This window comes from Neolamprologus brichardi, chromosome 3 (assembly GCF_056152115.1).
Source record: "Neolamprologus brichardi isolate AB-2024 chromosome 3, ASM5615211v1, whole genome shotgun sequence".
Lineage (NCBI taxonomy): Eukaryota > Metazoa > Chordata > Actinopteri > Cichliformes > Cichlidae > Neolamprologus > Neolamprologus brichardi.
The window spans coordinates 54,924,100-54,938,903 of NC_142106.1; the positions used below are offsets into that span (position 1 = coordinate 54,924,100).

General features: G+C 42.5%; 1 protein-coding gene across 1 annotated transcript; it reads right to left on the reverse strand.

Moving 5' to 3' along the window:
• Window positions 1-2,262: 2,262 nt before the first annotated feature.
• Window positions 2,263-14,423, reverse strand: LOC148105873 (protein NLRC3-like). The gene is made up of 8 exons (XM_087830846.1): window positions 14,336-14,423; window positions 14,127-14,179; window positions 12,039-12,104; window positions 11,813-11,926; window positions 7,842-7,918; window positions 5,898-7,725; window positions 4,210-4,386; window positions 2,263-2,458 (listed from the first exon to the last, which is right to left on the reverse strand). The coding sequence occupies exons 1-8, from the start codon at window positions 14,414-14,416 to the stop codon at window positions 2,263-2,265; spliced, it is 2,592 nt and encodes an 863-aa protein (XP_087686972.1). The 5' UTR covers window positions 14,417-14,423.
• Window positions 14,424-14,804: the final 381 nt, after the last annotated feature.

Consider the following 14,804-nt stretch of genomic DNA (forward strand, 5'->3'; position numbering starts at 1 on the left):
CTCCATTCTCTAAGCACCTTTTAAGCACCGGCACCGTTTCAAAAGTACCGGGTTGGAACCGGTATCGGATAAAACCTAAATGATACCCATCCCTAGCACTCGGTGATGATGGTGCTGTGGCCTCACTACCTCCACCTCTCTGTAAAGGAACTAACTGTAATCTGAAGCTTCAAATGGAACTAAGACTTCCTCCACTAGGTGACAGTGTCTGGTGAGAAAGTGTTAGTGGAGCTGGCCTGGAGTCAGAAACAGGAAGATGCAGAATTTGGGCTGAAATGGGGAAAAGTGGTTAGCACTAGTGCCTTAAAGCAAGAAGGTTGTAGGTTGAAGCTTGTTGGCCTTTCTGTGGAGGTTGGATGTTCTCCCACAGTCCAATGAAATGCTGCTTAGTTTCACTGGTGCTTCTAAATTGGCTGTAGGTGTCGATGTGAGAGAGTGCTTCTCTGTCTCTCTCTGTTGGCCCTGTGATGGACTGCTCACCTGTGCAGGTGGACCACGCCTCTTGCCCTATGACAGCTAGGGCACAGGCTCCAGCCCTGTGAGCCTAAGCTGAATAAACAGTTAGCAAAAATGATCCATAGATGGCCTGAAATCCCCCAGTTAGCAGTTTGGTAGATAGCTATGACATGCTAATCCCATCCAGCAGCTGTATTCTACCTGTAAGCTGATCCCTGCTGAGCCAAAGCACTTTTTCATATACAAATTACAGCCTTTAACCCTTTAAAACCGGTCGGAGCGGGCACGCTCTGTTTTGCGTAACTATTTTTAAATCCCGGTAGCTCTGCAACCACGTGAGCTAGCGCAATAATTGTTTTTGCATATGAAACCGGAGGAGTTGTACTTACATCTTATGCCATCAGCTTGTGCTAGGTCACAGTTTCCTTCCACATATAGCTTTGCAAAAATTGCATAAAAAGCGCTTGCAGCAACAAAAACATAATATTCCAGAAACAGGCTTTGCCGATCCGATCAGCTGTTCATAACACTTCCCACATTGGATTAGACGTCAGCGCGAAGTATCACATGTCCGCCATGACCTGCCCAAAACCGGAAGTGACGTCATTTTCGCGGAAATGTAGTTTTTTACTATCTAGGCCTCAATGAGCCTATACTGGTGTTTTTAAAAGTTATCTTTGACTTTATGACTTTCTGTGTCGTTTCTGGGATGCTTAGGACTCATATTGCACTGCTGGAAATAGTTTATTTTGATGCATATGCTGCTTTTTTGCAAATTTGCACTATAATATTTATTTTCATTTTTCCTGCAGTGTATAAAAATTGGTGTATTTCAAAAATAAAACTATGAAGGCACTCAAAATAAATTTCCTGTGGTGGGAAACTATTTTGTGCAACGTTTTTGTATTTACAGTTTTGAGGGATAAGCCTCTTAAATTTCTCTAACTAGAAATATATGTTAAAAAAACAAAAACGATTTTAAATTTTTTTGTAGTTTATTGCCCTTTTTTAAATTTATGTAATCACTATGCACTTAATTCATACATATTATTAAAATCTAGGCTGTAATGGTTGTATTGATGTATAGCAACTTGAAATGCTCCCAAAAATGGCTCCACAACATGTAAAAATATAATATAAGCTCTGGCGGACTTGGTTGTATGGTAGGTCTTAAAGGGTTAATAGAAACCTATTGGTCAGCCTCTTATTAGCCTGCTGTTAGCTTCATTCCACAGAAAACTGAGAGAAACTAACAGAGTTGATAAAGAATAAAGAGAAATGTGCTGATTTAAAGCCTTTGAAGTGCTTCAGATGATCTCTGTCCACTTCTGTCCACTCATTCATTCATGTAAGCTTTCTAATGCAGCTTTGATCTTCACAGTCTGCTTTATGAAACTCATTCTAACCCTGAATGTCAGAGTGTTCCTCCTTCTCTTTCCCATCATTCATGCTGGCAGTGGAGGAGATTTGGATGTTGGACTGTGTTTTGGATGATGTGTGTATGTTTGTGTTGGACTGCTGTCTGTAAAGCAAACGCACATTTTGCTTTTGATTTCAGTATCAGACAGACTTTAAGGTGGAATGAAGAGTTGGAGAGTTTCACAGTGAATTATCCAGTGGAGGATTTTTCTTCTTCTTTGAATGTTTGAAATGTGAACATTATTCTGCTGCAGTCAATGGACTAAAACAGAGAAGAAGAAAACAGACTTTACCATGAAGATCCTCAGTGTGGATCAGTATAATATCAGCCTGATGTCTGCAGTTTAGTGTCAGCACAACTTTCACATCATATTCATCTCAGCATAACTAAAACATGCTGACTGACCTCAGAGTTTCAAGTCCACATCCTGGACTCTCCAGGAAACCACACAGATGCTTCACTCCTGAATCCTGCAGGTTGTTGTTGAAGCTCAGGTGCAGCTCTCTCAGATGGGAGGGGTTGGACTTCAGTGCTGCTGCCAGATAATCACAGCTGATCTCTGACAAACCACAGTTCATCAATCTGTATAAAGAATGAAAGATGTAATTTTATTAGACAAAGTGTGAGCTTGAAATCATTCAGTGTTTCATCATCTGTTCAGAGCTGAAGAAGGTTCAGAATGTAGAAGTTTAGAAAATGGAAACTCCAAACAGCTGAAGCCAACAGGAAGCAGCTTCAAACAAACACAACAAGAGAAAAAACTCTGAATGTTTCACATTAAAGTCGTACATTTATCATAAAAACAGGACAAAGACTTGAAAAAGTCGTGTTTTTCCTTCCAGGAACCACAAGGCTTCACTTTAAAAGGTGAAGTGTGAAAGAAATGGACATATTTGAAGTCCAACACCTTTTTCCAGTCACATTATTAAAGCAGACAAACTACAAGCTCATTTTCATTCCAACAAGTCATCTTCTGACCTGGACTAACAACATTGGTCTCTATGTGCAGCTGGCTGTGAGACCAGTGCTCAGGGAGCGTCTACAAAGTGCAACACTGAAAGAACATCACACACTAATTTGCTTCCATCATCCAACCTGAAGAGGAAACAGAGACGCCTCCCCTTCAAAGTAAAAGCTGCTCATTTTGGACACAGTATCAAAGAAAGTCTACAGTATAACATAGAAAAGACAGAACAAAGTTTTGGTTGTTTTTAAATTGTGCAGAAATGAAACTACACTAAGCTCAATTATGTGACAGACATTTCATCCCATGTCAGTTTGGCCTCATCCTGGGCCGGATTATCCAGCACACACTCTGACCACAGGCCCAGGGGCCACGCACAGCTGGGCTCCATCCAAGAGACAGGAAACAAACCAACACAATATAAAAAACCACCATGTGATCTTCTTACATTTTAGCTCTTAAAGCCAAACATTGTAAAAACATGAGCATATTTGTTTCCTGATAAAATGATGTGACAGGTAGAACAGAGTAAAGTGGTGGTGTTACAGCCTTTCTCCCCTCTGCTGCCGAGGCTGTTAGTCTCTCCCAAACTCAGCTACAGGACTTCCAAATGAATGAAAGCAGCAGAAGTGGCTTTACAAATGAAAGAGGAAGAGGAGAAGAAGAGGAGAGGGAGGCCACCCTGACCATCACTCCAGCTGAAAACATCACACTTCCATTAAAGTTGGTGAGAAAATGTTGAGCAGGATGAGCTGCTGGCTAATCTGGAGGCTGTAGCAGCAGCTCACAGTCACAGTGGATTTCCACTCATGAAAAAGCTCTGGCTGCTTCATTTCTCATCTCATATCAGAGACTTTAAAGCTTCACTGAAGCTGTACTGTGATGCTTCCATATTCCAGTGAGGCCTCCATAATGATTTCAGCTGTTCTGTACACACACTGTGTGCCCTGTATGGCTCAAAGTCTCTGCAGCCTGTTTTTATCGGCTATCATCAGATCTTCATCATCCTCATTCACATCCCTCACACACTCTACAGCCTCATCAGCACTGACTTCATCTTCACTGACTGATGGAGCACAACATGAACCTGTGGAGGCTGAAACACTGTCCTGTCAAACATCTCCCCGTCACCACTCCACTTCTGTCAGCCTTTAAATGAACCCTGCTCAAGTCTGTCACTTCTGTTTGGAGCCAAAAGGAAAAACTGTTGTTCAGTCGTTTGGAAAGACAACATTTCTAAAAGAACTCAAACTTCTTCACATTTGTCTTCAGACACATCCTGAACATTTAGGAACTAAATAAAGTATCAAACATCAATCAAAGACCTGAAATATAGAAAAACAACAAATGCCGCAGTCAGTGAACTCACCTCAGAGTCTCCAGTCGACAGTTTGGACTCTCCAGTCCAGCACACAGAAGCTTCATCCCTGAATCCTGGACGTCATTATTTCTACTCATGTCCAGCTCTGTCAGATGGGAGGGGTTGGACTTCAGAGCTGAGGCCACAACTTCACAGTGAGACTCTGAGAGTCGACACAGAGTCAGCCTGTGATGATAGAAAATATAAAATGTGTTATTATAAAAGCAGAAAATCTGCATTATAAACACAGACTGAATGTATATGAAGACAAAACAGAGTGAGGTCATAATCTGATGAATCTGCTCTTCACATCTGTGCTTCAGCTCCTCTTACTGTGTTTGACATGACACAACGATTGAGTCTCTCTCAGACCTGCAGACTTTTAATGAGAATCTTTGTTTGGCTTTAATCTGCAGATGAAGGAGGAAGATGGTGTCACATTTAGGCTTCCATAATGTCCACAGTCTGTTTCTGAGATCTGATCCAGAGTCAGAGTGAAGACACACATTTGGACTGTTTCCTGTTTTGACTCCAGAACATTTTGAATGAGTTCAGCTCAGTGAAGAGTTCCAGCTGGAAAGATGATCTCTGTTTGCTACCTGCTGTCAGGTACGACTGTTCACGTCCACACGGAGGAAAACCCTGCTGACTGTTACCAAATGGAGCAGAAATCTCATCACTGGACAATAATGATGAATGAACTCAGAGCTGCTGATATCAGATCTGATTTCAGGGGAACTAAACACAGAAATGATTGGCTCATTTTAGCTTTCTGAGCCATTATCTGCTGGTGTGTCGCTAGTTGGCAGAAAATGATTTGTATTCCTGTTCAGGGCTTCAGTGTTTATGAGTCCAGATCCAGGTGACAGCAGGTCAAAATGATGTTACCTGTCTGTGTCCAGCAGCAGCCTGTATTCACTTTGAATATTGTTATAACCTGACATGGATCAGTTTGTCTTTGATTGGTTTGTAAATGTCACTGTTTCCATTGGACCTGAGTGACGGTACAAAGACAGAGAGGGAGAGAAAGGAGAGAGAGGATGGAGACAGCAAAGAGAGAGCAAACACAAACAGGTGAGAGTGGACAGGTGACCAAGGTCAGCAACCAATCAGAGAGCTTCTGTTTGACCCACAGTCACTGATGATGACTGCACATAACCAAGCAGTTTGTTACTCTGATATCAAATATGGATCCTGCTCTTATAATAATGATCATCAGATGATATTATTGTGTTATTTTGTAGCTGAATACGATGTTTGTGTGATTATCAGTGAAAGAAGCAGTGAGGAGGATGGAGAGAGAGAGAGGACAGAGGGTGAAGTTAGAAACACTAAAAGGATTTTTCATGGATTTCATGGATGATTTGAGTGATTTCCAGCAGGACACTTAAACATGTCAGTGGACGTCCTAAAGAACATATTCACTGATATGAAACGTGTCATTGAACAGGATTAATATCAGTGGAAACATGGTGGAAACAGCTGTGACTGCATGGATGTGACACACTTCAAATCTGTTCTCCACTCTTGGATTTGGGATCCATGGAGCTGCTGCTGAGTCTGTACAATAAAGGAATGGTGTGGAAGGTTGCAGCGTACGGCCACAAACACTTTGTGATTACAATCTGATTTTATTTTCAAAATTAAACTACTAACCTGCACTGATCAATGATGTTAATGATCACATCTGGACTCACCGAGCCTTTCTGCAGTTCCTCACAGCTGGAATCAGTCTCTGTCGTCCCTGCCATGATGTGTTGTACTTCTGCAGGTCCAACTCATCCAGAACCTCCTCTGACATCTGCAGCATGAAGGCCAGAGCTGAGCACTGGATATCAGAGAGTTCCTTCTCTGATCTGTTCTCTGACTTCAGAAACTCTTGGATCTCCTGAAATAATGAGAGGTCGTTCATCTCCATCAGACAGTGGAAGATGTTGATGCTTCTATCAGGAGAGATTCCATAACTGTTCATCTTCTTCAGGTTGTTGATGACTCTCTGGATGGTTCCTGGACTGATCTCTGTCTGACCCAGCAGACCTACTAAGAGTCTCTGGTTGGACTCTAGACAGAGGCCATGAAGGAAGCAAACAAACAGGTCCAGGTGGCCATTTTTACTCTGGAGGGATTTCTCCATGGATCTCCTCATAAATACATTGAGTGATTGGAGATCCTTGTTATCAAAAACAGTGAAAATCATTTTGGTGAAAGATTCTGATTTTAGAAACATCTTCAGCACCTTTGTCTTCCTGTTGGTGTGACAGTGGAACATGTAGACTGCAGCCAGAAACTCCTGAATGCTCAGATGAACAAAGCAGTAGACTGGTTTCTGGAAGATCACACACTCTCTTTTGAAGATCTCTGTACAAACTCCTGAGTACACCGAGGCCTCTGTCACATCCAGACCACACTGCTCCAGGTCTTCTTGGTAGAACATGATGTTTCCTTTCTCCAGATGTTCAAACGCCAGCCTCCCCAGCTTCAGAAGAACTTCCCTGTCAGCCTCCGTCAGCTCCTGTGGACTCGTCTCATGTCCCTCATGGTACTTGTTCTTCTTCCTCTTTGTCTGAACCAGCAGGAAGTGTGAGTACATGTCAGTCAGGGTCTTGGGCAGCTCTCCTCTCTGCTCTGTAGTCAACATGTGCTCCAGAACTGTAGCAGTGATCCAGCAGAAGACTGGGATACTACACATGATGTGGAGGCTCCTGGATGTCTTCATGTGGGAGATGATTCTGCTGGACAGCTCTTCATCACTGAATCTCCTCCTGAAGTACTCCTCCTTCTGGGCGTCAGTGAAGCCTCGTACTTCTGTTAGCCTGTCAACACATGTAGGAGGGATCTGATTGGCTGCTGCAGGTCGGGAAGTTATCCAGACGAGAGCCGAAGGAAGCAGATTCCCCTGGATGAGGTTTGTCAGCAGCTGGCTGACTGATGACTTCTGTGTGACATCTGACAGCAGCTTCTTGTTGGTGAAATCCAATGAAAGTCTGCTTTCATCCAGGCCGTCAAAGATGAACAAAAGCTGAGAGACAGCCAGCTTCTCTGCTGTGACCTTCTGTAATGTTGGATGGAAAACATGGAGCAGCTCCAGAAGACTGTACTGCTCATCTCTGATCAGGTTCAGCTCCCTGAATGAAAGCAGAACCACCACACTGACATATTGGTTCTCCAAGCCCTCTGCCCAGTCCAGAGTGAACTTCTGCACTGAGAAGGTTTTTCCAACACCAGCCACGCCGTTGGTCAGAACCACTCTGATGGGTCTCTGTTGGTCAGGTAAGGCTTTAAAGATGTCCTGGCACCTGATTGAAGCGTCATGGAGGGCGTCCATCTTGGAAGCTGTCTCCAGCTGCCTCACCTCATGTTGGGTATGAACCTCTTCACTCTGTCCCTCTGTGATGTAGAGCTCAGTGTAGATCCTTTTGAGGAGGGTTCTACTTCCTGTTTCATCACTTCCTTCAGTCACACGTTCACATCTCCTCCTCAGACTGATCTTATGTTCATCTAAAACCTCCTGCAGACCAACATCTGCTGAAAGAAAGAAAAACAATGAGACTAAAGAGAAAGAAAACTCTTCAATGTCTGAACAACACAAGAAGTCCAGTTTTCAGAAATGAGTCCATCAGCAGACAGATGTTCAGTCTTACTTTGTACACAGCTGCTCTGACTGGCTGTCTGCAGTCCAGCTGTGATTATGGATCTTTCTCCACACTGTGCAGAAGCTCTGATGGTGACACAGAAAAGTCAAAGTGGAGATACTTCTGTCCATCTTTTATTAGACTCATTATAAAAAGGAAAAAAAAGTTTGAACACAGTCATGTATCCTGTTCTCTGACTTACATTTATTCCATGGACACTCACTCTAACCTGAACCACAGCTACAACCCAACATTGTTGAGGCCTCATCTCCTCCTTTCCTGACTGTAGAGGTTAAATATGCAACAACCAACAAATAAAAGAATTTGGTTCATTTCAAAGAAATTCACACGGTGACCAAGTAAAGTAACCGTAGTAAAGGAGACAACATCCCGTTGATGGTGGGATTATTTGAAAGATTTGCTTTAGTCACATCACCAAATGCAGTTGAACCACCCGTGGATCCATGTTTGACCATTCTACCTCTCTGAGCTCTGCTTTTTAATCATTTTATTATTATCATCATTCATTTATTCATTCTTTGGAGGGGGGCTATTTCCTAATGCCGCCCTAATAAGGTGATTTTCAAGGAGAAATTTAACAGAAAGTCTTTCAGTGTTATTCATTAATAAATTAACAGATAAACTGTGAAGAAGAAAAAAACTGAGATTTAAAGGAGAGAGTGAGAAACTTGATCATCCATCCTCATAATACATGTTTATCACTATCTGCTGTGACCATACTGCAGTAATAACTACAAGTTTACATTTCTGTGACTGTTGATCAATCACAGCAGGAATCTGAGCTCATCTCTGCACACAGAGCAGCTTCAGCTCTGGGATAAACTGCTCGCTTCACGTCCTTCTCAGCTCACAGACACTCATCCTGATATTTTCCTTTAACATTTGATGGTATAATTCATCTGAGTTTACACTTTATCTGCATAAATACAGAAAAACAGAACCAAACACCATAAACCATCAGTTTCACCATGTAGAATATATTGTTGTTTCCTTGCTTTTAATTCAGAGAAAAACTCTGATTTGGATTTTCTCTGTTCTCTTTGCCACAGCCCATCCCAGCAGCAGCTGAAGCAGCTGACTGTCACAACACTGAATAACACTTTAGGAGGAACGTCTTGATGCATTCTTAATCATCCAGGAAAGTAAATCTCCAAAAGTTGATTCTGTTCATCTGGATGTTGTGTAAATGTGGTTATCCCAGCTGGACTTTTGTCAAAGCTGGAAAGGCACCTAAAGAAAGCTCCAGCCGATCCAGAAGAGGACAACCCCTGACTAAGAGAAAACCTGTAGTGATCCCATATGTGTCAGGAGTATCGGAGCAGCTGAGTCGCATTTTTTCTAAAGACTGGGTCTCTGTGGCTTTTAAACCCCAAAACACGCTGCACCAAAAACTGGTCCACCCCAAGGATCGGGTCCCCTGACACAAACAGAGTAACATAGTGTACGCTGTTAAGTGCAGGAGGATTGCCAGGATTTATACATCGGGGAAACCAAACAACCTCTAGCTACAACACAGAAGAGCTACCTCGTCAGGCCAGGACTCTGCAGTCTATTCACACCTACAAGCCAGTGGACACTCTTTCAAGGATGAGGATGTACAAATCCTGGACAGGGAGGAACGCTGGTTGGAGGGCGGAGTCAAGGAGGCCATTTACGTGAAAAGGGAAAGACCATCTCTGAATCAAGGAGGGGGCCTAAGGGTACATCTGTCACCATCTTACAATGCTGTGATGGCAGCCATTCCCCAACTCTCTGTGAATGGTACTCATGACCATTGATCAGTGGTCTTTGATCATATAGCATTCACAATAGCATTCACAGTCACGTGAAGCTTGTTATTAACTCGATAAGTCAACCCAGGGTTTCAGCTGAGCGTTCACATGAAACACATGGTGTTGGCAGCATCTGATCAATCATATTCATGGAGACGTGTATCAGCAACAGAGCAGCTGAGTTTGCAGAAGGAAGTCAAACTAAACCATAGGAACAATATGAGGAGATTACACACATAATAAAATACTAGCAGTAACACAGCTGCTGCAGACAAATCTGTCGTGTGATCGTGTGTGAGAGGAGAAGGACTGTAAAGGAGTTTGCTATTAAAAGCTCTGTATGAATGTGGGAGCATTTGAAGGGCTTTAAAAAGGCCAATATAACAAATTAGGAATTATGTCAAGCAAGCATTCTCAAATTTAGATACCATCCCCATACAGCATGTCTTTTACAATATAATGAACGAACCTCCCACCTCAAAACACTTAATTTCTCGGCCTTTTAACCTTTTTTCTTCGGCACCCCCCTCTTGCCATATTAAAGAGGCTTGGACAAGGGACACTGGTTTGGTTGTCACTGACGATTTATGGGCTGAAGTGTTAAGCCGGATAAAACTATGCTCCATTAACGCCCGGCTTCAGTTAATTCAATTTAAGGTTGTCCATAGACTTCACTATTCCAAAACCAAATTGAACAAGATTTTTCCTAACGTTTCCCCCAAATGTGATAAATGTAAACTTGTGGACGGTACTCTTGGCCATCTTTTTTGGTCCTGTTCTACGCTTACAGCCTTTTGGAGTAGTATTTTTAGTTTCTATAGCATTGTTTACGATAGGCAATTGTATCCTGACTGTCTTATGGTGATCCTGGGCTGCTCCAGCGACTCCTTGGCACTTCCCTTTGCTGTTCAACAGGCCCTCATGTTTGGTATGGTGATTGCCAAACGTCTGATTCTGGGGGAGTAGAAATCTGCCTCCCCTCCCTGCTTAAAGAGGTGGCTCGAGGAGATGGTCTCCTGTTTATACCTGGAAGAAATTCGGTTCTCTACGTCTGATTCTGGAGAAGTTCAGGAAGATATGGGGGCCCTTTATAGACCACATTAAGAAGGACAGTTCACGCCCTGGGTCCTGACCACGTTGTTTTAACTACTTTCATTCTGAGCTGTTGCCCAGTTATTGTATGATTAACATAACAGTTATTGTATGATTGTTATCGGCTCCTCCTAGCGATCTTGTGAATTTGATCTTGTGGATTGGACTCACTGGATTGTGAGTTGTTTGACATGTTTGACATATACCAGTTGCTTTTTTTTTTCTCTCTGCTGTTCTTAATAAGTGCTGGCTGTGTACCCTGTTGTGAGGTTTGTTGCTGTTTGTTGTTTGTTTGTTTGTTTGTTTGTTTGTTCCTGTGTTTTGTTTTTGATTTTTTTTTGTTATTGTCTTTATTGTCTGTGTTACTCTGCTGTTTGTGAATGTGTAAAAATTTTGAAACTTGCATAAATAAATAAATTTAAAAAATATAAAATAAAAGGCAGCAAAATTGCTGACTGTGAAAGTCACCAGACTTATCAGAGCTCTATGATTAAGACCTGTAAGAACACCTATTTGTACTTGTTGGCATTATATCAAATACACACGTATATTAAGCCTTTGTTTGAACTCTGGTTGAATTTGTTACTTTCAGACTGTGAAACATCACAGAGGCTGCAGCTGCAGATCTTTTTTTTCCACCTGGAAATTTACTTTCAATGTTAGATAGAAAATGTATTGCTCAGTTTAACCAAAGTAAGAACAATAATCCATAAACCTTCATAAAGACAAACATCTCCCCAGAACATTGAGCTGCTGAAGTGTCACTGAAGGGAAAAACTATTTGTCCTCCTCCATCCAGCAACACCTGAAACACCTGAGTGGAAGCTCCTCCCTACACTGTGTTTGAAGCAAAGCACAAAGGAGACACCTGCTGGAGCAGCTGGAGTCCTACAGACACTCAGCCTCTTCACTACACAAACACCTCCTACAACATCCACTCTTTCCACTCTGACTGCTGTGCTTGTGGAAACACTCCAACACACACCGCTTCACATACCAACATAGAAAAGTGTGTGAAAAAGAGCTGAGCTGATATTAAACATGAGGATTTATTCAAAAACACAGAGTCAGGAACGACATCTAGACACACATTACCTCTCAGCAGAAGAAGAACATCCTTTAAAGTTTAGACCAAAATCCTTCGACTCGTTGCTCTTTAAGGAAACACAGCTGGGTTCAGGTCCAGGAGATTCTGGCCTCTTATTGATCCTAAAAGAAAAAGGATAAATGTAACAGGTTCATGAGATAGGAAGGAAAAACTGGAAATATTAAATTAAAGACATGATGAACAATTTGAAACTCATAAAAATAATGTACTTACTCTTTGTCACATAACAGTCTTTTGTTAAAGTTTACAATAACACCCTTGCTTAGTCTTTGCTCTGTACTGCAGTACTTGCATTGGTTTCACTGGACAAGTCTGCATGTGAATCTACAACTGATCTGACATTGTGGCACAAACACAGTAAACAAACACTACAAGCACCTTGTTTCATGTGCAGTGGCTTTCTTCTCATTCTGTTACTGAACACTGTATGAAAAGCCTCTCACTGCCAGCATCCTTCCAGCCCCACGACAACAAGACCAACTCACATCTTCACAACACCAAGAATTTTTCCCCTTTTCTTTGGAGAAACTGAGAAGCCAATAGGATTGTAGCTCAAACTTGCCCACAGTCCTGCTTCATCACTGCTCACTCCTACCTGTGTTGGTGCTGAGTGGACAGTCATAGCCTGCTGCTAGCATGAATGCTAAATGTACTGCTGTGGATGATCAGCAGAAAAAGATGTTGTCAGTTTGACTGTTTGCTGTATTTAAAGTGTTTTTCTCAGTTCATCTGTATTCAAAGTGCATTCGGGGCTTTAGCTGACAGCTCTTTGTGCTAACAAACTAAACTCTCTTAGTTTAAGCCAACAGACTTTACCAAACACAAAGCCTGCTGCTGCCTCCATGGGTTAGCTTGTGTGACTGGTGTTTACACCAATGAAATCTAAATCACACTAACGTGTCCTCCAAGGTGTTTGGTGGGAGCACTGAGTGAAACATAAGAGCTCTGGTAAAATAACAAACAGGGCTGTGAGAGCAACTGAAGTGATAAAAATACTGTGTAAAGATAAAAAACACTTTGATGTTCTCTCGTCACCTAACAAAGTCCAAACCCTGTGAACTATTTTAGCTTTAATAATTGTGGATTCAGGTATCCTGAACCCATCTTTGGACATTTGTAATGAAATATTTCAAAACTGCATCAAAGACTCCTGATGTGGCTGTTTGGAGAAGGAAAAGAGGGACAAAGTGGAGCGTCGAGCTGAGGCTTCATTCACTGCAAACCTACAGTTATGTTTCCTTATTTCTGCTGTTTGCATGTTCACAGCTGAAATAAAGCTGCCTCTTTGACTTCATCCTGTTGTGTTTGGGTCCAATCCTGCCTGCCACACAGCGCTACAGGACAAAGTCTAATATTTTTATCTTTTTAATGAATCTTTGGTCATATTTATCCAGGAAAACACAAACATGTAAAGGAGTCATCACACTTCTCTGACCTCGCTGGTTCAGGTTCAGCACTGAAGACTGGAGGTTGATGTATGGACCCATCACTCCTCACAGACGGACAGCTGGATCCTGCAGACTGTGACCTCTGACCTCTGCAGACACAAGCATGTTTTATTCAATGATCTATTCTCTGATAAAGTGATTGAAGCAGCTGTGATCACACAGACTGCAGATAATGCAGCTGTTTCCTGTCAGTAACAGTCCTCTTAGATTAGAGTTCAGCTTTTTACAGGAAAACAAATGTCCCTGAATGCAACAGTGAGACACAGTCTGCCTGTGTGGCTGTGATAGCTGCCGTTAGGAGCGCTCATGTGTTTGCAGTTAGACGAGGAGATGTTACCATCATGGACATGTTAACAAATCCTGCAGCATCACGTGGCACAAACACTTTGTGTTCCTGTCATCTGCAAGCAACAGGAAGTTCATTAATAAAGGCGGGATGGAGACGTGACTGTGATGGTTCTCCTTCATCCAGCTGTTACACACATCTGGGCTCACACGACGAGCCTTTGTCTAATACAGCAGCTGCTCTCTGAACACTTTTCTGAAGAGGAGCTGCACAAACCTTTGTTTGCTTTCTAGAGCAGCGTATCAAAGTCAAACTACCCACTGCTAGCAGCTGTTTCTATCATAGTTTAGGATCCAGATGTGTGAGGTCTAAATCTACACCTCTGATTAAAATACATAGTTAAAAACAGCCAATTGTGTCCAAATGTGTCTTAAAACCAGATAAACTGACAGTTACAGCTGAGCCTGTGTGTCCTTGGAGACACTGCTCTCCTACAGAGATGCATTTTAGAAACCAGGAAACATCAAAATCATTTAAATCAGAGAGTTCATGTTACTAACAGCTCACCTTTCTGCAGTAGAGACTTTAAAATCAATGGGGGAAGTTCTAGACCGGCAACTCTTGAAGGACACAGAGCTGGAATCTGAATCAGAGTCTGAATCAGGTTCAGGTCCAGGCTGGTTCCTGTGAATAATGATGGGGCAGTGATGTGAGTGCTGAGCTGTGACATGGAGAAGAGTCATGGACAGTTAGAGATGGTCATCTCACCTCTGAGCTTTGGTCTGGCTCTCATGTTCCCCACACAGAGTGCTTTTAGAGGGAGGGACTCCCTCCTCTCTGTCCTCACACTGATCCATGCTGCTCAATTCACATCAGCTCTCACACACTTTCTACCTTCACCTGCAGAGGAAACACAAATCATTCATGTGCACATCAACTGAGAGCTGCAGAGGTCGTGTCTGATGTGTTGGACTAACATCCATCTGAGACGCAGCTTTCATCAGTTCACTACAAAAAGTGTCACAGAGCCGAGTTCAGCCTCCAAATCCTCCATTACTGTAGTCCTACAAAGCAGCAGGTCAAACATGGCTGCAGCTTTATGTCAGTAACAATGTCCAGGACCGAGCTGACTGCTTACAGAGTTCATACTCTAACTGCTAGCTGCTCTGCTAGCTAAGCTAACTCAGTAACAGTGACTCTGACAGCAGTTACTGTGGAACAGCGGCCGAGCTCAGGACACATTCA